We start from the raw sequence: 22,736 nt of genomic DNA, 5'->3' as shown, positions 1-22,736 counted from the left end.
TACACAGGCCAGTCAGTTATTATTTAGCCTCACTAATATGGTACAGTATAGAGGCATGCAGGCATATGTTTATTATGCGAATGAGGCTGCTGTGACGGTGATACCCCCTCAGCGGCTTCCACTGCACATCCAGCTACTCTCCCTTGTTATGCAACGTCTCTGTCTATTATGCTGCTTTCAGACCGCAAAACTGGCTTTGACCCTGTATTTGAAAACGTTTCCAAAAACGGGTCTGCCAGGTAAAACCCCTTTCACATCGCATCTCTTAAACGGTATATTACCGTTTAAGTGCGGTTTTTAGACACTGGCAGACCCGTTTTTGGAAACTTTCCAAAAACAGGGTCAAAGCCAGCCAGCTCTGCAATGTACTGTCCCAACTAACTACAGTGTACTGTCACAACTGACTGCAGTGCTCTGCTGCTGCAGTGATGTGCCCTGTACTGTCCCAACTAACTACAGTGCCCCCCCCCCGTGTGCAGCCGGTACCTCAGTTATTGCGGATCCCGGCACTGCAGTATGGACGGGTGCACATATGAAAAAAAGTGTCTTTCAGAAAATGGCTGCCCCATAGGAAAACCTGTTTTAAAAAACTGTCTTTGGTATGGGGGCAGCCATTTTCCAAAAGTCACTTTTTTTTATAAGAAAAGTGACTTTCGGAAAATGGCTGCCCCCATACGAAAGACAGTTTTTTAAAACAGGTTTTCCTATGGGGCAGCCATTTTCTGAAATACACTTTTTTCATGAGTGCTTCCAACTATACAGCACTGCCGGGATCCGCAAATTACGGAGGTACCGGCTGCACAGGGGGGGGGGGGGGGGGGGGGGGCAGGGCCGGATTTGTGCGGCGGCAGGCAGGCTGACATTCTGTTAAATGGCACAGCGGGTGGGCAGCGGCGAGTGACGAGCGCCGCCACCGCAGACATGAATTATCATATGTCGACAGCAGCGCCGCTCGTCACCCGCCACTGCCCACCCACTCTGCCATGAATCATTTAAACCCCAACAACTAAACTGTAAATATCTGCAGATATTGGAAACTTTACTATAGATTACTTTCCACCAAAAGTCACGAATTGAATGTGACTCTGTTTACTGCATATGCTGGTGAAGGTGAGATATAAACAGTGTGTGCGTGTGGGGGTCAGAAGAAACACATGCCTGCAACCAGGGAAAGCCTGGGCCATTTTAAACTGAAAGCAGCTCAGTTTTTCAGTTTGAGCTGCTTTCAGCTCATAAGCCGCCCGATGTGTACGGCCCATCGATGAGCGCTGATGTGTACTCCAGCATCATTACTAGCCACCGACAATCATCTGCTGGTAATACCAACAGATGAGTGATGGGGTGGAATGCTTTTCATAGTGTCCGGCTATAGAAAGCGGTCCATTGCTGTGTATACTGTACATGGTGTGCAAAAACACCCACTGTGTATGCACCTTAAAGCACAAGGACAGAGCATCAGTCATCTTGTGAAAACTACTAGAGTCCAAGATCAGCAGGGGTGCCAATGGCTGATCTCCTGAGACAAAGGGGCTTAGGTCAGACTTTTTTTATGCAGTATTATTCATGGTGAAAGGTCTGCACTTTGAAGTGAGAATTTGATGCCATTGGTCCTTGTTAAGACCAGCTGGGTCTTGTTTTACACATCTCCAGGTCTTTGACTAGATGGTTTATCTGATCTCCCACACTTGGTCCCGCTGGGTGTAACATTTGTCTGTTGGCCCTTTACTCTGCACCTTGGGGTGGAATATCACAATAGGGTTCTCAGAAATCGGAGAATAGAATAGCACTGATCTCAGAGCTTTATTCCAATACTAATGTACTGTAATACAGTGAGATAATGGACCACCATTTGTACAGTAATTCACATTCAAATCTTGCTGGTAAGGGATGGTCTCAAGAATTGAAGTGACCTGGGCACTGTTTTCCATCCAAATACTGATCTGCTTACAGCAGAATAGGAGGATAAAAATAGATGTGTGATATGCTACTGAAGACAAGACCGCATGTAGCAGGGACAGTGTCATGATAGCAGAGAGTAATGCTGGGTACACACCAGGACGATTTCCCCTAAATTCCATCAATCCAAATACAATATCGACTGATTGTATGTAGATTGTATGTAATTTGCTGCCGTCCGTCGGGGCGACCGTCGTGCGACCCAGCCTATTTGACTGTCATTTCCTAAACACTCCCCCCAGCGCCACGTTTTTCCACATTGCAAACAGCGATGGCGCAGCAGTTGGATTCTTGGCTCATCTCCCAGAACAACAATCTGGTATGTTTGCTCTTCCAATGCCATCCTATGCATACCCACTAATGCCACCAATGTATATAGTCTGTTATTAGAGCAAAAAAAACCACACTGAATTGTGACTGACAATTGCGACTGACATAAATAGCATGAGATTTGTCATGACCTGAGTGATATGTTAGTGAGGAAATGGCTGCATGTGAAAAGAGCAGTGACATGATGTGAGAAGGGGAATGGAGGCAGAAGAAAGCCACAAACTGTGAGTTACATAGTAAAAGGAGCAGGGTCCCCCAGCAGTGTAACTGGATATAACAGATGTGTTGATGAGATTGCATATGAAAGAGCAGCATCACTTTGAGGAGAGGAATGTAGGCAACATGAAGCTACAGATTAGGGATGACAACTCCAGCTGTTGTTGAACTACACATCCCAGCAGGCCCTGCTACAGTTTTACTATTTGGCGCTGCTAGAACTGATGCAGGATATTCTGGGATGTGAAGTTCAACAACAGCTGGAGTGTCAAGGTTAGCCATCACTAATCTAGATGTTAAATCACCATTGATGGTTTGCTAACAAAGGTTGATGGTCTAACCATTGCTGACAGAGATTGGATAGTTTTCAACCATCCACAGCAGTCTGGTTGTCTGTCTCTACAGAACTTAGCCCCACACCATGGGGGAAATTTAATAGGATGAGAAATTCAGAAGGTAAGAAATTTGGTAAGAAATCTCCAGTTTTTTTAAAGCGGCAATCATTTACATTGCAAAAACATTTATTTATTTTTTTATAGACAGTGCAGCACGTGCACAGAAAAGTTATTTCTTCTTCAAACATTTTATTAATCATATTCCAAATCTAATGGTGTGTACACACGGGGGCGATATGGCTTCCGATGTTGCCGATATAGTGCACATCAGAAGCCATATCGCATGCTGATTGTGTACTTTTTAGGGCTTGCGAGCCCGATGCGCTGCTGATGCACGCTCCCGAGTGAGCGCAAATCGGCAGTGACTTAGTGAGGGCAGCCAAGACTATATAGTGCAGATCTGCACTATATAGTCTTTGTGCCTTTATACTCACACAGCTCCGGCGGCCAGAGGGGCTTCTCCTGGGGCTGCAGGGCTGATGCACAGTGATCAGGAAGTCCGCCGTATAGACTGGTGTGGCCTCTGATGTATGCAATGGGGGGGGGGGGGGGGAAGCTGTTGCTGTACCGCAGCCCCGGGTGTCGCAGCACCCTGCCATCTGTGCCCCTGCCCGGCACCTGGTGACAGGTATCGGTTACGTACGCTTCTTTCCTTCATGCCGTGCGATGCGCGTCCCGATGCGATCAAATCGCATCGGGACGCGCATCGCACGGCATGTCGACCATGTGTACACACCATAACACATAACAATTATAACAATACATATTATAACATACTATATATCAAAAAAAGGATTTTTATATTTAAAATCTTCCTCCTTGGTATTTCCTCTGTCTATTTAACATTCTGTATCTCGAACTCTCCTGGTATTTTTTATTTTTTTGCTTACTATCTTATCAGTTTACCTTCCCAAGTTTTGAACTCGATTTTCTAAAATACTTTTCTATTCAAAGATGTTAAGATTGGTCACTCTCACTGTTTCGTACCATAATGTTGTTTCGAAACATTTTTTTTAAGGCTTCTTTAGTTTTTGTATTTAACGTTCTTATAGAAGGCTTCCTTACCTGTACCAATTTTTTCCCTCTTTTTCTTTGTTTAGGGTACTTTCTGCCCAGTCTATTTGAAATAAATTTTGCACTCTAGACAGCATTAGCGTTAATGGAATAGGTGTCTTATCTATCCAACTTGCCAGTATCGTTTTTTTTGACACCGCCACTAATTTATTCAATAATAAATCTATAAACTACATTTGAAACCATTTGAATTTGTGGGTTTTTTTTTAGAAAGAAAACTTAATTTAGGTGTATAATAAACTCTATGTGAATTTTTTTGATTAATTTCTGTGAGTGTGACTGCTGCTAATTGTTTGCTCATTCATGCATGAAGTTGAAGAATATTATCTAGTCTTGTTCCCATCTACATAATCCTATATTATTAGATTCTATATTAAGTATTTTTCTATAAGGTGCGTAAATAAGTGAGGTGGAGGGGCTTAATGTACCTTTTCTCACTATTTCGTCTAACTTATTATTTTGGTCTCTTAATTTAATTCCCTGTATTGTTTTTGTGACATAGCTAAGGGCCTGTAATACCGGCAATAGAGGAAAAACCAAATCTCGATATTTTTATTTGTAGTTGAGATCGAGTGAGAGGCTGAAAGTTCATCCCATCTATAAATTGGTACACATAACATAGGCCACCTCTGTACCATTTTTGAAAACATGTATGTGTTCTGTGAGCTGGGAAAGTCTAATTGTTCCATAGTGGTAAAAATACAGATATATATTTTTGTGTTCTGTGCGTAATATTCTCCATGCTTCCCATGTAGTTTTGAGCAAGATATTTCTGTGTGTCAGGCGCCGGGGTAGGCGTCGCTGTGCCTCTGCTCTCCTGACAGTTCCAGCGTTGCGGGAGCAGGGACAGCAGCGTCCCCAGCGATCATCAAGCTGTGCTGGGCGGAAATGTTGGGACGTTGCTAGGCAACGACCCAAAATTCCGCCGCTCAGGGTGCAGCAGCACAGGGAAGCGTCGGGGACGTTGCTAAGCAATGCACCGAGCTTCCATTCAGATCATGGGCTGCACAGCTGCGGTCAATTTACGTCACCCATGCCTGTAGGCGGGGTGACTGCTTTTTAAGGGGCTTGCTCCATTACCATGGCGCCGGTTATAGTTCTGTATGCAGCCTTATCTCAGAGTGTTCTCGGTTCCTGGTTTGGATCCCTGCTACCAGAGTGCCAGTTTGTATCCTGTATCCAACATTACAGTGTCACCGTGCCAGCGTGGCTGTGCCTTGTCAGGAGCCCTGCTGGTCAGCACTGCTGATCTTTGACTTTCCTCTGTGGCTACCATCTCACAGATAAGTATGGGGTTCTCCCGCAGTTTATTCTGTGTTGCTGTTACATTTATTTATATTCCATCGTTGTGTATTGTTACCTTTACATATACTTATATTCCACCGTTGGGTATTGTTACCTTTGCATTTAACTTATATACCACCGTTGTGCATTGTTGCATTTGGGTACACACCAACACTGTGTATATTTTCTGCAAGTGGTCCCAACTTAGTACCCTGCAGAGTCTTGGGTTGTACCTTCCCCCTGGGCCTTCCTAGGTGGTTTTAGCCTGCCCTTATTGGGTTAGATAGGTTTCCTCTTGCTCCCGGTCTGCCTCAGTGAAAACGCTGTCTCCCATAAGACCTGACTGCAATGGAGTCTGGTCAGACCTAATTCGCCCTTACAGCCGGGGCAGTTACAGGAGAAGACTAGAAACTGCACGTGTTCACTGACACCAGTCTGGGGCAATAGAGTCAGTGGGCAGTTCCCCTTTCACCGCTGTCGGCCCTTACATTCTGGCTCTATTTCTCTAGGATGTGTGCGTAGTAGTGCTATTAATTCCCTAAACTAAAGGCTTGTTCCCTTGATTTTTTTGTGTATACATTTCTGCCACTTATCCAGATTTTGTAATTTGCCGCTAAGGCATATTCTCTTAAGCATGGCAGATTTACCCCTCCCCTCTCTTTTGTTTGTTGGAGTTTAAACAATGCCACTCTGGGTTTTTTTCCTGCCCAAATGAATTTGCTTAGAGTTGTATTAAATGCTTTGATATCTTGTTTAGTTGGTATTAGGGGGATAATTTGAATTAGATATAGAAACCTTGGAAATGAGATCATTTTATATAGATGGCATTGCCCTGTATATGAAAGAGGTAGTTTCTTCCATCTAGAAAAGTCTCTACTTATTTGACCAAATAATCTGGTATAGTTCAATTCATATAGTTTATCCACATTTGAAGGTATGTTAATTTCCAAATATTTAATCTGGTTTTGTGCCCATATAAATGGAAATTTTCCATCCCATCCCTTTTTTACTTCCTCCCCTACTGCAAAGGCCATGGTTTTCACATAATTCAGTTTAAAGTCTGTAATTTATTCCATCTTATCCAGTACTTGTGTTAACCTGGGAATAGCTTCTCTGGGGTTTGAGAAGTAAAGCAATAGGTCGTCAGCAAAAGCTGACATTTTTATTTCTTCAGTGCCTATTGTAACACCCCTCCATTCTTTAACTTTGTCTAGATATCTTAAAATTGGATCTATTGCCAGGTTAACGAATAGTGGCGATAGGGGACCTAGCTGTCTTGTCCCTATAAACAGGGGAAAGGGCATGGAGTTTGAGGAGTTAATAGTTATTATACGCTTTGGGGTCTTTATAGATTGTTTAAAACATATGCGTGAATTTTAATCCGAACCCTTGGTGATCTAAAAGTCTTATTAAATGTGGCCATGATATTCTATCAAATGCCTTATGGCGTCACAACTCAGGACCATTCCGTCTTTAATTCCTTGGAGTGGATCTGAGTGATGACTGCCGGCAACGCTCGGACATTCGTCACAGAATGTCGCCCCTTTACAAACCCCGTTTGTGCTGAGTGAATTAGATTGGGCATGACGGTTTGCAATCTGTGAGCCATAAATTTTTAAAAAATCTTAAAATCTTGATTTAATAGGGATATCGGCCTATATGAAGAAACCAGCCTTATCTGCTTTTGGCAACAGTATTATACAAGCTTCATTAAATGTTTCTGGGGCCGCCTTGCCCTCTATAATGGAATTGTACAGGCCATACAGATATGGTACCACCAGCACGGATGTTATCTTATAGTAGGCTGCCAAATACCCATCCGGGCCTGGCGTTTTCCCCATTGGGAGTCCCTCTATGATGTTCTTTATTTCCAATTCCATTATGGGTGCCTCTAATCTTTCGTTTTCCAGATCGCTAAGCTTTGGTAAGTTAGATTGATGCAGTAGGTCCTGTCCCTTTTGAGGTTCGTCTGGCATTGCCATATAAAGATCTTTAAAATATGCCAAAAAGGCCTTTTCTATTATTTCTGGTGAGGTGGTATATGAACCTGACTCCATTTTAATCTCTGTTATAGGTTTGTGTTCTGTATTACTCCAGACCTATTCCCCCATCTGAAGTATTTATTCTTTTGAAATGTCACATCAGTTTGTGCTCTTTCTGCACAAAGGAGATCATATTCCCTTTTGGCTTCTTTATACAGTATTCTATTTTGTTCTAGGGGATCTTTCAGCAGGGCTGAGTAGGCTTTGCTAATGCTGCTTTCAGACCGCAAAACTGGCTTTGACCAGGTATTTGCCAGGTAAAACACCTTTCACACCACATCTCTTAAACGGGATATTACCGTTTAAGTGCCGTTTTTTTACACTGGCAGACCCATTTTTGGAAACTTTCCAAATACAGGATCAAAGCCAGTGCGGTCTTCAGCAACCCCCCCCCCCCTGTAACACGCTGTGTGTCAGCGTGTTACAGTTTTAACACCCCCCGCCCAACCATGTGTTTAAGAAAGCCCCCCGTGCAGCCGATACCTCCCGGCTGTGCAGACTCCTGCTGCTTATAAAAAAAGTGACTTTCGGAAAATGGCTGCCCCCATACCAAAGACAGTTTTTTTCAAACAGTCTTTCCTATGGGGCAGCCATTTTCCCGAAAGTCACTTTTTTTTATAAGCAGCAGGAGCCGACAGCCGGGATCGTAAGGCACAAGGTACCGGTGCATGGGGGTTTTCTTAAACACATTGGGGGGGTGTCCCCTCTGAGCCAGGTCCCCTCTGCCCTGGTCCCTCTGAGCCAGCGCAGTGCATATTTAACGAGCCGGCCGAGCATTACATTTGCACATATGTAATGAGAGGCTAATCACATATGTGCATAGACGGCTCCTTAAATATACAGGCACTGGGGACCAATAGTGCTCACTGCTGCCCGGGTACCATTTCAGACCGCAAAAAAAAACGGGTCTGAAACATGTAAGACCCTGCTTTTTTACAGTTTTAAAATACCGGTTATTTTAAAACGGTAAATTCACTCTGGACCTTTCAGACCGCACATATTACCGTTTTGAAACGGTAAAGAAACGGCAATATACCGTTTAATTTGTGCGGTCTGAAAGGGGCATAACTCTCTCACTTGCCTGTTTGTATTTTGATTGCAATTTTTTAGTTGGTAACTAACATATGAAATAATTTGTCCCCTTACCACTGGCTTAGAAGCTTGTCAAAAAAGATTTATGTCTTGAGTATGTTCCTCATTATCCCTTATGTAATTCTGCAGTGTATTAATCATATATTTTTCAAATTCTTCTGACTGATGTAAATAGTCTGGAAACCTCCAACTATAGGAGGTCTTTTTTCCAGATCTCAATTTCAACTCAAACCACACTGGCGCATGGTCCGATATAACAATGTCCCCTATTTCTACTCCCATCTACTTGTAAATGATTGCAGCTTTAAAAGAACTGGATATTTTGTATCAAATCTCTCACTTTCTAAATCTCTCATCCTATTAAATTTCACCCCAAATTTCAGAAGGGATGGCATTCGATTGGTGCAAATCATTGATGGCAAAGTCGATTTTATGATGGTTAACCCACTGATGGATAACCATCCCTACTACAGATTATAGAGTTATATAGTGAAATAAGCATACTCACCAGCAGCAGAGAAAATCAGGAGATGAATGACATTTTACTGAGGACAGGACTGCATGTGACAGAGGTGAATAGATGATGTTACTCATATGAGTCTCCTGTCACACATGCAGTATTACTGTGTATTCACATGTACAGTATTAAGTTCCTGAACCAAATTTCTTAATAAACTAATAAAATAATTATCAATAGCCACCAATTGGTATTTTCAGTATTTTCGGGCAATTACCTTAATGATATAGAAGCAAAATCGCCCAGTGTGTATAAACCTTAAGTTGCACTATACATGCATTCCCGTTGAATTCATACAGAGTTGCAGTAGCATTTTTGGACGCAATTAGAAGTACTGTACCGTGTATTGAAAGTGTATTGGTGTTTGTGGGCAGTGGCTCTTCAAAAAGGGTATGGATCATTGGATAGACACCAACTAGGTCGACATGCATTAATGTTGACATGACTGAGGGTCATTAGGTCAACATGGGGAAGGTCAACAGTCAAAAGGGCGACATGAGGCGTTTCACTTTTTGTCTCGAGTGTCGACTCAGTCAACATGGACACTGAAACGTATCACTGCATCCCCTTGCATGGCTCAACATGCTTTGAGCACACTATTTTATTCTCCCACCACACCCTAGTGCAGTGGTGACAAACTCATGGCCCTCCAGCTGTTGTGGACCTAAACGTCCCAGCATGCCCTGCCACAGTTTTAGCAATCCATTACATAAAATCTGTGGCAGGGCATGCTGTGATGCCTAGTTCCACAACAGCTGGAGGGCCATGAGTTTGACACCACTGCCCTAGTGGATGGTAGGGCATGAAATACCACCTGTCGGCTCAAAAAAGTGAGAAACCCCAAGTCGATCTAATGCTTGTGTCGACCTACTTGACATGTCTACCTTCATACATGTCGACCTAATGTTTGTAGACCTATGGGACTATCGTAGCACATTAAAGTGCATTTCTGCCCAGATGCTTAATTGTAGACCTAGGAGGATGCTCCATCTTTTCAAGCCAGCCCCCACACGAGACGCTCATGCGCCTCGTGGTGACGGAGCCAGTGCCGGATTTCCCACTAGGCCCGTAAGGCACAGGCCTATGGGCGGCACCTGCTGGGGGCGGCAAGCAGTGGCGTGATTTTCTTTAGACACTTTTTTTTAAATGACTTTTGTGCCGTGCGGCAAGAGCCGCCCCCCTCCCCTAGCTCTGCCTGCAGCGTCTGGAAAGTTGTGTACCGGCGCCAGGGATCAAGTGCTGACCAGCGCCAGAAAGAGGCAGCCCTGTCATGTCATTGACAGGAGCATAGCACTTTCGGCGCTGGAGAACGAGTCCTGCTGCTGAGCACCCGGCGCCGGGGAATAGCAGCCAGTATAGTGCTTCCGGCGCTGGGGATGGAGTTTAGCTGCCCTGCGATGGTCCCCTTCCCCACCCGTTTGCAGCTCCTCCCTGCCTGACCTTTACTGAGGCAGAAGTCGGGACCCGTCGGCGGCCAGATAGGGACTCGCGAGCAGGCGTCCCTGCGCGGTGGTGACTGTGGCTGCAGCAGCTAGATGGGGATCAGGCCCCGCCCCCGGCTTTGTGCTGCCAGGGATCGACCCGGGAACTGCAGCCCTTTTTTGGGGGGGGGGGGGGGCGGCAAAAAATTTGGTGCCTAGGGGCGCTATGGCACTGAAATACGGCCCTGGACGGAGCTCCCCGCTGCTGTCTTGTTACATTGAACTTTAAGGTGTTACTTTAGTTTTCTTGCAAATAACTATAAACTTTTAGCTATAACTTGAAATAAGCCACATAATCCAAAACATGAACATCATCATTTTTTTAAAAACTAAAGTTTCCTGCACAACATGACAGTCTGTCAGTCAGTGCATGCTAGAACTTGTAGTTGTACTGTCATACTAAGTATGTTTTTTATAGGGGTAAATATGAAAATAAATAAGAGAACCTGCTTTATTGCTGAATTAATATACTGTATGGGCAGGACACATACACAATCCCAGCGGTGAATATGCTGGCAGTCAAAAGACAGACACTAACATCCCGCTACGGAGGATCCTGATAGGGTCCCTGTAAGTACCGTAACCCTCTTTCCTTACCCCCTTAACCCACCCTGCTTGCAGCCTAAACCTTGCCCCCTCAAGCCTAACCCTAACCCTCTCCACAGCATAAACTAGTAGTCGTATTGCAGGGTTGCCGACCCTCCCGGAATTTCCGGGAGTCTCCCGAAAATCGGGACCCCCTCCCGGCCCCCCGGAAGGGTGGGCAACCCTCCCGGATTCAGGGGGGACCCCCGCTGTCCCCTGGATCGCGGCATTAAAATGCCGCAATCCTCGGGTCTCAGATGAGGGGGCGGAGCTAAAACGGCTTAATCGCGTCATTTTAGCCCTGCCCCCTCCACTGAGATCCGTGAATTTGGGGTTTTACCATCATGGGGTGGGGCTTAGTGATGTCACTCTTAAGCCCCGCCCCCTGAGCGGCTATTGAAACTCTGCTCTCCGGGCTTCTCCAGAAGAGGAGAATAATAAAGTCGGCAACCCTGTCGTATTGATGTGCTATCAATACGAATCCACATACACAGCATAAACCTAGTAGTCGTATTGATGTGCTATCAATACGAATCCACATCAATACGAATCCACATACGAACCCTCTCCACAGCATAAACCTAGTAGTCGTATTGATGTGCTATCAATACGAATTGCCGTATTTTCAGGATAGTAAATGTCAAAATAAGTGTATTTCTGGATACAAATACACCTTTTTTTTTTACAAATTTCCTTTAGTAAATTTCCCCCTATATCTTTCCTATGAAAGCTCATATACTCATAGTTTTATTTCTCATTATATTGACAATTATTAACAGAGTGAGCTATTAACCACATACTAGAGGAATAGTTTCTCTGATGGTGTACAGCACCTGTCTCATTCAGTAGACAAGAGTGCAAACAGTGGGCTAAGAGTAATACCGACTACTTTTTACTACTTATCTATCAACTAGCAGACATCCTGTAAAAACATAATAGCCATAGGGATATTGCAGGTTTATGCACTAATTAATGTCCTTGGTGTCATGACACACAGGATTGTCACCAGTAGTGGGAAGCTCAGGTCATTAGGTGAGGGAATGTGGCAGAACCTGCCTAGTCACTTCTTCCGCATTCTATCTCTGATGCATTGTGCTGTCTGCACCTCCCAGATCTAGCCGTTTTCCAGGTCCTAAAAGATGAAACCCAGAAGCACCTTACATATCCTTGTTCTTGAATAAACCTGTTGGACTTGGCGTGTACAGTCAGCGAGAACTCAATTTTGTAATATTGTGTTGGGTATAATGGAAAATTATTAAATTAAACCATAGCAAAAAAAAAAAAAAACACTTGTTAAACAAACTCATGCAACTGTCCCTTATGTAAATGTGGATTGGCCCTATAGGAACACCACACAAGACATCTCATGTAGATTATAGGGAAATCAAATCAGGTTTAAAACTTACTTAAATTCCACATAATATGGATTCATTTTAACTGTAATGCTGCTAATCCCTTCATCTATGATCTAACTACATATTCACCTATAGAGGAATGAGGTAAATGAGCTATTCTATGGGCCGTACTATTAAGCCTGACCAGAGGATTTATTCTCGCACCCTTCCTGAGGTGCGCACAGAAATCAGACTAAACTACTGCAGAAATTTGGTTTTCTGCCTTTAGCACAGCACAAACATTGACCCCCGATAACCATTATGGTATGAATTTCTAAACTGTAACTGGTGTACACACAGTGAGATTCCTTTGCTAACTCTGTACTATTTACATACAATTCATGCTATCTTCATTAGATTTCCACTATATAGTTATTGCTGCCCTGTCTATCTGGGCTGTGCAATTTGTGCTGTCCCTGCCTGGAGCACGCATCAGGATCGCAAGGTAAAATACCTGTGTGATCTGCATACGATCCTGATGTGATTTTGACTATATAGTCAAAATCTCATGCTGGATTGTAACGTGTGTACACACCATAAATCTAATCTTATGCTGTTGTGTCTCCTGGCTGACATTATTTGCTCCAGTAATTTATTTTACACTAGCTGCCCTGCCCAGCGTTGCCCGTGGGTGTTTTTTAATTTCCAAAATTGCTGTAAAATGTTGTCTTATGCTGTGTCAAAGGCCCAAGATTGTAATTTGTTAAAACATCCACCATAATGTTAGGATGTGTTTTCATTAATACTCAATGAAAGCAATAAAATTAGGTGTGGTGTTGTTGTTGTTTGAAACACACCGGTCCTGACTTGATAGCTTGTGTGTGTTGATGAATTCCATATCCACTCCTGAGATCTAGCACATATGATGCATTCATTTTTTGTGTGTTCCATACCTCCCAACTGTGCCGTTTATACCGGGAACGTCCCGTTTTTTTGTGAAGTTCCCAGACTTTTTACCAGGAACAAAAAAATAATAATTATATATATATATTTTTTTTTTTGTTTTGTTGTTCAGAAGCAGGCACACATTTGGCATTTGGTTTTGCACAGAAAGAAAAACATTAATCAGAAGCCATTTATGTGCTTACAGACAGCAGAAGGGGTGACAGTAAACGGATAGTGCGCGCCGAAGGCGCGCGCTAAAAATTTAGGGCATTTTTTGGGGGGAGGGGGGGGGGGGGAGTGGTGTGGTCACATAGTAGTATCAATTCACATTATAGAACACACCGTAATGCCCAGTACACATTCCAGCACACACCGTAATGCCCAGAGCACATTACACCACAAACCATAACGCCCAGAGCAAATTACACCACAAACCGTAATGCCCAAAGCAAATTACACCACAAACCGTAATGCCCAGTACACATTATAGCACACACCATAATGCCCAGTACACATTATAGCACACACCGTTATGCCCAGTACACATTAATAGCACACACCGTTATGCCCAGTACATATTATAGCACACACCGTAATGCCCAGTACACATTATAGCACACACCGTTATGCCCAGTACACATTAATAGCACACACCGTTATGCCCAGTACACATTATAGCACACCATAATGCCCAGTACACATTAATAGCACACACCGTTATGCCCAGTACACATTATAGCACACCATAATGCCCAGTACACATTATAGCACACACCGTTATGCCCAGTACACATTAATAGCACACACCGTTATGCCCAGTACACATTATAGCACACACCGTAATGCCCAGTACACATTATAGCACACACCGTTATGCCCAGTACACATTAATAGCACACACCGTTATGCCCAGTACACATTATAGCACACCATAATGCCCAGTACACATTAATAGCACACCGTTATGCCCAGTACACATTATAGCACACCATAATGCCCAGTACACATTATAGCACACACCGTTATGCCCAGTACACATTATAACACACACCGTAATGCCCAGTATATATTATAGCACATAAGTGCTGCTTACCTACATGCTTGATGCCAGGGGTTATATGCTCCTTGCAGGGGTTACATGCTTGATGCCAGGGGTTACATGCTTGATGCCAGGGGTTACATGCTTGATGCCAGGGGTTACATGCTTGATGCCAGGGGTTACATGCTTGATGCCAGTGGTTACATGCTTGATGCCAGGGGGTACATGCTTGATGTAGGGGTTACATGCTGGTTGGTGCTTGGGGATCACCATAAGGGGCGGGGGCATTTTATGGCCGTTGCTGGGGGGAAGGGAAGCATTTTGTGCTCGTTGCCCAGGGGTTGGAGAAGCTGGCATGTTGCTCAGCAGGCTGTCAGTGCGGCAGGGGACTGGATGTGGCTGGAAGAGCTGACAAGCTGCTCTTCTAGCCACATCCAGGCCCCTGCTGCGCTGACAGCGAGCTCACCTCTTCTTCTGAGAGCGGCTGTCAGATTTCATAGCCGCATCGCGTCCCGTCCCCCCGCGCTCAGCAGTGGCATACTCGCTAGACTTACATTGTGGGGGGCAGGCGGCCAAAGGACACACGCACGAGTCTGTGTGCGACTGACAAAACCTGCAGTGATTGGCTGCCGGGCGGCCACTGAGCAATGATTGGGTCCCCGGCAGCCGCTGCAGTGATTGGTTCAGTGCAGCACAGCGCGTCCTCGGGGACCCCTTCAGTTTTAAAAACTGAGTCCCTGGGGAGAGTGAAAGTATTGCGCCCCCCCCCTCCAGCGCCCGGTGCGCGTGACCCCCTAGCCCCCCCCTAGTTACGGCCCTGGCAAACATTAATAGCCCTTTCACACCTGGGTTTTTCAGCAAATTCCCTGGCTGAAAAGCTTTAACCGGTAATTTGCATAGGGATCAGGCTGCACCCGGCAAAATGACCTGGCACTCAAAAATGCCGGATGGCCGGTGTGAAAGGGGTATAAGTATCCCACAGATCTACTATGAAAACAGTCTCCATAAGTTTCTACGGCAACTGCTGTGCTGATCGATTTACAAAGCTCCGACGTGTGAAGCATTGGAGCTTTATTTCTTCCGAAACCTTCTCCCTATGCACCCAGTGAAAGATGTGCCAGCCAAAGGTTGCATGTGTGCATTGGATTTCACAAACTGTATCTTGCTAGTAAACAGATACTGTAGTGAGTATTAAACGCACCATACAGAAGAAACAGGATACTGTACAGTTGTTGATACAGTATACACAGAATAAGGACAGTTACTGAGCATCACAACCAGAATACAAAATAGAAGACATATCGGCCCTGATTCTTGTTGGCTCGCAAAGCCGCAGTATTTCGTTGCTTTGCAAGCCATGTAACACTGCCCTGCTACGCACCAAATGTCCCCACTGCACTGCTATGGATGTTTTGCATAAATATCCATTTGCAGGCTTGTGTCCAGGCCCAAAATCATTCGATGGTCACCTATCAAATTATTTCTGTAGTACTCACAAATCTTAGTCAGCCTCTGCAGTGTCCTGCTCCAAGAACAGGGTGGGCAGCTGACATCCGGTTATGTCAGCAGTACACCCTCCAAAGGCAGGTGGCCACCCCCATTCACATGGGGACTACCAGCATGTTCCTGGGCACACCCATCATTTTCATGGGTACGCCCAGGAAATGCAGGCCATTCCTGTGTAAAATCTGAAAGTGAATTGCGAAAATATCACTATCCCGTATCACACATCTACTGTATATGGAATTCCCTCACCAGCAAATTATTTTCCCAGTCTGTGAAAATGTGAGTCAGTTTGACCCTTCCACAACTCAACACAACAGATAGCTGATCAAGGCTTGCACTGATCTGCATCTTCCCTTAAAACCCATTTTGCAGCAATGAAGCAGCAGGGTTGTTTCAGTGGCTCAGTCTGAACATACTAAGAAGAATTAAAGCCAGCCATAGAAGAGAAGTGATAATGTGAAATTTATAATTACACACATCATAAAGTACAAGAGTGTTATACTGTGCAGCTGTCAATGGGGGTTATTCATAACTGACCTAGCTGCCGGGCTAAATTGCAGAGCCCTGCGATCAGATATACGCCGCCCAGTCAGAGTGAAATCCTGCCCTGTGCAAGCCTGCAAATTGCTTAACACGGCTTGAGAAAATTAGCTGTATCTGCAATTCGCTGCAGTTCCTCTAGCAAGCTGCTAACATCAGATGATTTTTCCAATGTATACAGTCTGTGCATAGCCCAGAACTTACTCGGTGACTGCAATGGAAACTGGCTGCTTGTGGGCCAGAGCTAACGTCACACATCTTCCCTTCAAACGCATGGGCACATCTGTGTTTTCCCTAACACTCCCATAAACCGATTGGTTACCACCCCCAAATGCTGCCTTTCTGTTAATCAACCTACGTACATCCTGCGCAATCTATCTATCACCTGGCCTGCAAATTCCTAACAGTGCAATCAGGTCTAAATAACACCCAGCATACAGAAAAAGAAGCAACTGTTTACATACACAGAATAAGGACAGTGGATAAGGATTGTGCCCAGTATACTGGACTGGTTTATTCAAAAATAACAAACCTGTTGCTGAGTGATTGGTGGCTGTTATGCTGCTTTCCCACTGCCTAAACGGGTAACGACCCGTTTTTTTTAAAACGGGTCTTTAAACGGGTAAGAGCCATAAAGACCCTTTCCCACTGCAGCTTTTAAACGGTAAATTACCGTTTAAAAGCCGTTTTTGTCCCATTCCCACTTACCCGTTTAAAGACCCATTTATAATAGTAAAGATGGAGGGGGGGGGGGGGGGTTTAAAAAAAAATTACGTGGGGCCCCGCCCCCACTGCCGTAACCAGCACCAGGCTGAAAGAGCCAGGGCTGGTATTAAAATAATAATAATCAGGAAACCCGACAAATAGGGCTTCGCTGATTTTTTTAAAACCAGCCCCAGGCTCCAGGTCCGGGGCTGGTTCCCAAAATACGGGGGACAAAATGACTAGGGGTCCCCCGTATTTTAAGAACCAGCCCCAAGCCAAACCAGCCAGCAGGGTAATGTCACAGCCGGGGTATATTTATTAGATAAGGTCCCGCGGCCAAAACATTCATCCCTACCGACCAGTTAGCCTGGCCAGGGGCCCTGGGGGAGTGGGGACCCCTCCCTCCAGGACTTACCTGACCAGGCTGAAGCCTGGTGCTGTCCGCGGTGACCCTGTGCGTCGGTCACCGGGTTGATTTCAGTGTAAAAAAATAGAATAAACTCGGCTTCTGATTGGCCGCTAGGCGGCCAATAGAATCATTCGGATGAGAGGCGCGGAAGATGAAAGATCTCTGCGCCTTTCAGTCCGTGAGCGGGGTACCGGCGGCTGACTACGGCGGATATGACGGGATCTTCGCCAGAGGACCTGGTGAGTAGGATTTCCTTCCACAGGTTCCCTCTATGGATTTCATCAAATCCTGGAGCCCCGGACTCTGAAGCCCTGGAGCCCCGGACTCTGAAGCCCTGGAGCCCGGGACCCCCGACTCAGCAGCCCTGGAGCCCCGGACCCCGGGACCTACCTACGGGCTTAAGATAGGTAAGTATCAGTATGTGTGTGTAATGTATGTATTAAACTTATATTTTTCTGTGTTGTCAGTGTGTGTTTATTTAACTATTTCTTTTACTGTAGAACTACAAGTGCCAGGGGGCCCTTTAATGCCCCGCATGCTGGGACTTGTGGTTCTCCAAGTCCCAGCATGCGGGGGAGGCTTGCTGGGACTCATAGTTCCACAGTAAAAGACAATAGTTTATTCTATTTTTTTACACTCAATCAGCCCGGTGACCACCGTACAGGGTCACCGGGGACAGCACCAGCCTTCTGCCTGGTCAGGTAAGTCCTGGAGAGGGGGGACCCCTTTATTGGGGGGGGGTCCCCACTCCCCCAGGGCCCCTGGCCAGGCTGACTGGTCGGTAGGAATGAATGTTTTGGCCGCGGGACCTTATCTAATAAGTGTCCCCCGGCTGCGACATTACCCTGCTGGCTGGTTTGGCCTGGGGCTGTTTTTTTAAAATACGGCCCTAGTCATTTTGTTCCCCGTATTTTGGGAACCAGCCCCGGACCTGGAGCCTGGGTCTGGTTTTAAAAAATCAGTGAAGCCCTCTTTCAGCCTGGTGCTGGTTACGGCAGTGGGTGGGGACCCCATGCCGTTTTTTTTTTTAACGGGTAAAAGGGGTACCCCTTTCCCACTGTCGAAAAATCAGCTTTTAAACGGATAAAACTCTGCTTTTTACCCGTTTAAAAAAAACCAGTATTTTTAAAACGGGTACAGCAACCTGGAGCATTCCTACTGCAGTTCTACCCGTTTAAAAAGGCGATAAAAACGGCAAATTTCTGTTTAAGAGCTGCAGTGGGAAAGGGGTATTAGAAAGAAAAATAAAATGCACAGTATTCAGAAATTGGGACTCCCCGTGTAACACTTTTAGAGACGTTTATAGGGCACTGCAGGTCATAGGTCATGTTGGCCCAAGGTTACCATACAAATAATCCAGAAGTCACAAGATCAGATAGGGAACCCCCACACCTGAAGGCTGTAATAGAAAGTTGCTGCAGCTCTCAGTAATAGCTTCCTGCAATGCAACTTAAGGGGTGCTGGGGTTCATGGATAATGGGCTACATTAAATACACAGATTCATCAATACATCACAATGGACATGTCTAGGGGTTCCCTGTTCTTCATTATTTACTCTCTTTATTCCCCAATTGATAAATATATTGGTCCATGCATGAAATACTTGATTGAATAAGTTATTTCTGTTTGAGATTGTATTCAGACATTACCGCAGAATTGTTTGCCTCCTGATATGCCTTGGCACATGACAGAAATTCCAAATCCCTTGCCAAATGATTTTGCAAACTGTGAACTGTGAACAAATTAATACCATAAAAAAAGTTGGAAGTGTTTGTTCTTAAATGAAAATATCTAAATTAGCAATTGAGCTGCCACTATGCTGTTTTAGCAATACTTACTGCCGCGGGAATTAATACAAATTCCCGATTAGCCTTGAGAAGACAGTGGCAAGGGGACACAGAAGCAACCCACATCATTTATTGTAAACCACATATAAATATGGGCTACCCATTCTCTACTCTAATTTCGGTACTTGTTTCCTAGAACGGCGCCCATTGCGGGCATCGCATGTACATCGCATGCCATTATAATGGCATGCGATGCGACTGATGCGATGGCCGCGATTTTACATAGAAATGCATGGTAAAATGTAAATCGCGTCGGTCGCATCGCATGCGGCCAAAAAATTGCATGCGATGCGACCGACGTGATTACCGATTTTACATAGGGAACAATGTTAAATGGCCCAATTGACCCGATTTCACATAGGGAACAATGTTAAATGGCCCACAGACCCCAAATACCCACCCTGAAGTGTTAAATGGCCCCCCCCATTGTTAACGCCACCCCACGATCAACGTCAACCCGAAGCGTGGCGAGCGCAGCGAGCACGCGAGGGGCGGCGGTACGCGTCCTCCGACCTTTTCATACACCCATTATCCACGTCGGCGTGGAGTTGAGAACAGAAAGTGTGGCGAGCGCAGCGAGCCTCCGAGCCAGAAGCGTGGTGAGCGCAGCGAGCCCCGCGAGGGGACGCGTAATACGAGCCCGAAGCGTGGCGAGCGGACGCGGAATACATGTTAAGTAATCTGTGTCCGCTCGCCACGCTTCGGGAGCGTGTTCCGCGTACGCTCACCACGCTTCGGGCTCGGTGGCTCGCCACACTTTCTATTCTCAACTCCACGCCGACGTGGATAGTGGGGTTATGAAAAGGTCGGAGGACGCGTACCGCTGCGCTCGCCACGCTTCGGGTTGACGTTGATCGTGGGGTGGCGTTAACAATTGGGGGGGCCATTTCACACTTCAGGGTGGGTATTTGGGGTCTGTGGGCCATTTAACATTGTTCCCTATGTGAAATCGGGTCAATTGGGCCATTTAACATTGTTCCCTATGTAAAATCGCGGTAATCACGTCGGTCGCATCGCATTCGATTTTTCAACGCAATTTTTTTGCTTGCAATGCCTAAGACCAAAATCGTGGGCGCCGTTCTAGGAAACAAGTACCCTAATTTCTTATCAAAAGTCATGTTCTGTATGGTACAATAAGTGACTGTACACCCTAGCCAGACAGTCAGAGAAAAGGTATACTGGAGAATAATGGAGAACATGTATAAACAAGCAGCAGCACAGATAACAGGCAGGCCGCAGTACGGTGCCAACTGACGTACAAATACCCAAAAAATAATAACAAATATGCAGATCATGCTCCTGACAACAGTTGTTCACAACAGTAAGCACCTCTCACATGATGTCAGGCAGTACAGTGTCAGTACCACATAGAAATGTACAGTATGAAGTATGAACAGTTATAGGGTCACAGAGCAGAGATTTTATGGACACTGTAACCCTTGAACTTTCACTATCAGACCACATTCCATGGACATAATATTTCCTTTGCCTTTCCTGTGGCTATAACTGCTAAAAAATGAGATCTCCTATAGTTACAAATTACCACAACAATGTTGGTATCAAGCCAGAGGGGGGGTGTCTTTATTCCAATACAAAAAGTCACCTGATCCCCACACCCCTTTACACTATGAAATGGAGAAAATACCACAGGAAGATATTAAATAATACATTCCAGTATACTGGTTATAAAAACATTAAACTCACACCAGTCCCTGTCATAATTTGTTCAGTTAAATAAACAAAACAGTGGCATCTATCTTGTCACATAAACCCAACACAGAGAGGTAATGTACAACTAGCATTGCTGGCATTCACCTTTAATCTACTGTATACACATGTTTTTTAAGCCCTAGAAACATTAACAAAGAATGTTCTGCTCACATTCCCAGTCAGCTGTGACCTCTATACAGTGCAGACTCCAATTAGTAACATGTGCCTAATCATTACACAAAACACAGGTACTAATATCACTCACCTGTCACTACCGAGCAGCAGCATCTGGCATATAACCAGCCAGGAGAGCAGACAGGGGGGTCGATGGGACTTCCACTCTTCATTATCTCCTAAATCTAAACATGACCAGTCAAATAGGATTCAGGACAGCAGCAAGAAGAGTAAGCACTCTGTACATGAGCTGGATACAAGGACTGGAATGGCAGGTCGTCAGCTCCAATGGCAGGAGGAGTCAGAGTAAAGGAGGAGCAGCTCAGTGTGTGTAGTTTATAGGCAGCAGCAGGGGAACTGCAGTGCCAAACATCTTATATGAATTGCAGCACCACAAATGAATGCTATGTGCAATTACCTGCAAATGCACAAACCGAGCATACTACCACACATCAAGGCTTACTATTCCTTTATAAGGGACACTCATTAATTACCGTTTCTGTGGCTGGCTGACTTCAAATTTACATTTTAACATGTTTTCAACAGCTACAGAACTGGTGTAATTTCTGAGTGCCCCAGTTTAAAGGGCTACTACGGTAAGGCTACCTATAACCCCTAACACCTAGTACCCAAATAGATTGCAGTTCCATATACTGTCAGTAATGACAGGTAAAATCTGCCACTGTAGTGAAGCCAGATGCAGTCTGTGAGACTGCACTGGCTTCAATGTGACTGGCACTGGCAGTGACTTCCTATTGGACGAGGACGTCCGACCTGCCAGTCACCAAGGCAGTCCCATTGGGAGGTGTTTCCTCCCTCCAGGACTCCTCTCTATGGGCTGCCCATAAAATATGGGGTATGCGCATGCGCAGTACCTACATCGGTACTGCTCATGCACTGGTTCTGATGCCTGTCACCTGTATTGTACAGGTGCAGGGACAATGATTTCACTTCTATGGGCTGTTGCCAAAGCAGCCCATAGAAGCTGTCTGCATGCGCAGTACAGAGGTTGGTACTGCGCATGCTCCAGTCCTGACGCCTGTCATAATTGTATAGGGAGTGCTGCTGCGGGGGCCAGGAAAGGGTGTGTGTGTGTGTGTGTGGGGGGGGGGTGCTGGCATTGCAGCGTGTACAAAATGTTTACAATCAAAAACAAAGGTGGACAGCCACACTGTCAACAACCAAAATGCATACACAGTTGAAATGTTGACAATTAAAATATAGACATGTCATACATGTGAATTGAACTAACTTGCCTTGGCAGATTTTGTTTCCCTTGCAGTTTGGTCTAGTAAATTTTGCTCTCAGTCCTATGGACTACAAGCAAAAAAAAAAATATATATATATAAAAAAAAAATCAACAAATACAATTGTATAAACAATAATAAATGATGCTGGCTATCCATAATGCAGTGGTTCTCAAACTGGGGTGCCTTGGGGTACTTGCAAGGATGTCTGTGTTGGTGGTCCAGGACCACTTTTTATGGTGAATAAATATAAATCTAGTTCCTCAACACATAATTGAACATACAGATGGAGCCGGCTCCATCATTGC

General features: G+C 45.1%; 1 protein-coding gene across 12 annotated transcripts in view; it reads right to left on the bottom strand.

Moving 5' to 3' along the window:
* Positions 1-22,736, bottom strand: part of KALRN (kalirin RhoGEF kinase) — an 856,470-nt gene that overhangs the window by 160,605 nt on the left and 673,129 nt on the right. The window contains exon 1 of one of the 12 annotated variants that reach the window (XM_083153552.1): positions 21,273-21,504. The exons of the other annotated variants lie outside the window; for them this stretch is intronic. Coding sequence (XP_083009678.1) covers positions 21,273-21,354 — 82 coding nt within the window. The 5' untranslated portion in view covers positions 21,355-21,504. Of the gene's footprint in view, positions 1-21,272; positions 21,505-22,736 lie in introns of those variants that run through there. 12 annotated transcript variants of the gene reach the window in all.

The sequence above is a fragment of the Crinia signifera genome, chromosome 7, assembly GCF_055691185.1.
Source record: "Crinia signifera chromosome 7, ASM5569118v1, whole genome shotgun sequence".
NCBI lineage: Eukaryota > Metazoa > Chordata > Amphibia > Anura > Myobatrachidae > Crinia > Crinia signifera.
This window is presented reverse-complemented; position numbering and strand designations above follow the sequence as displayed.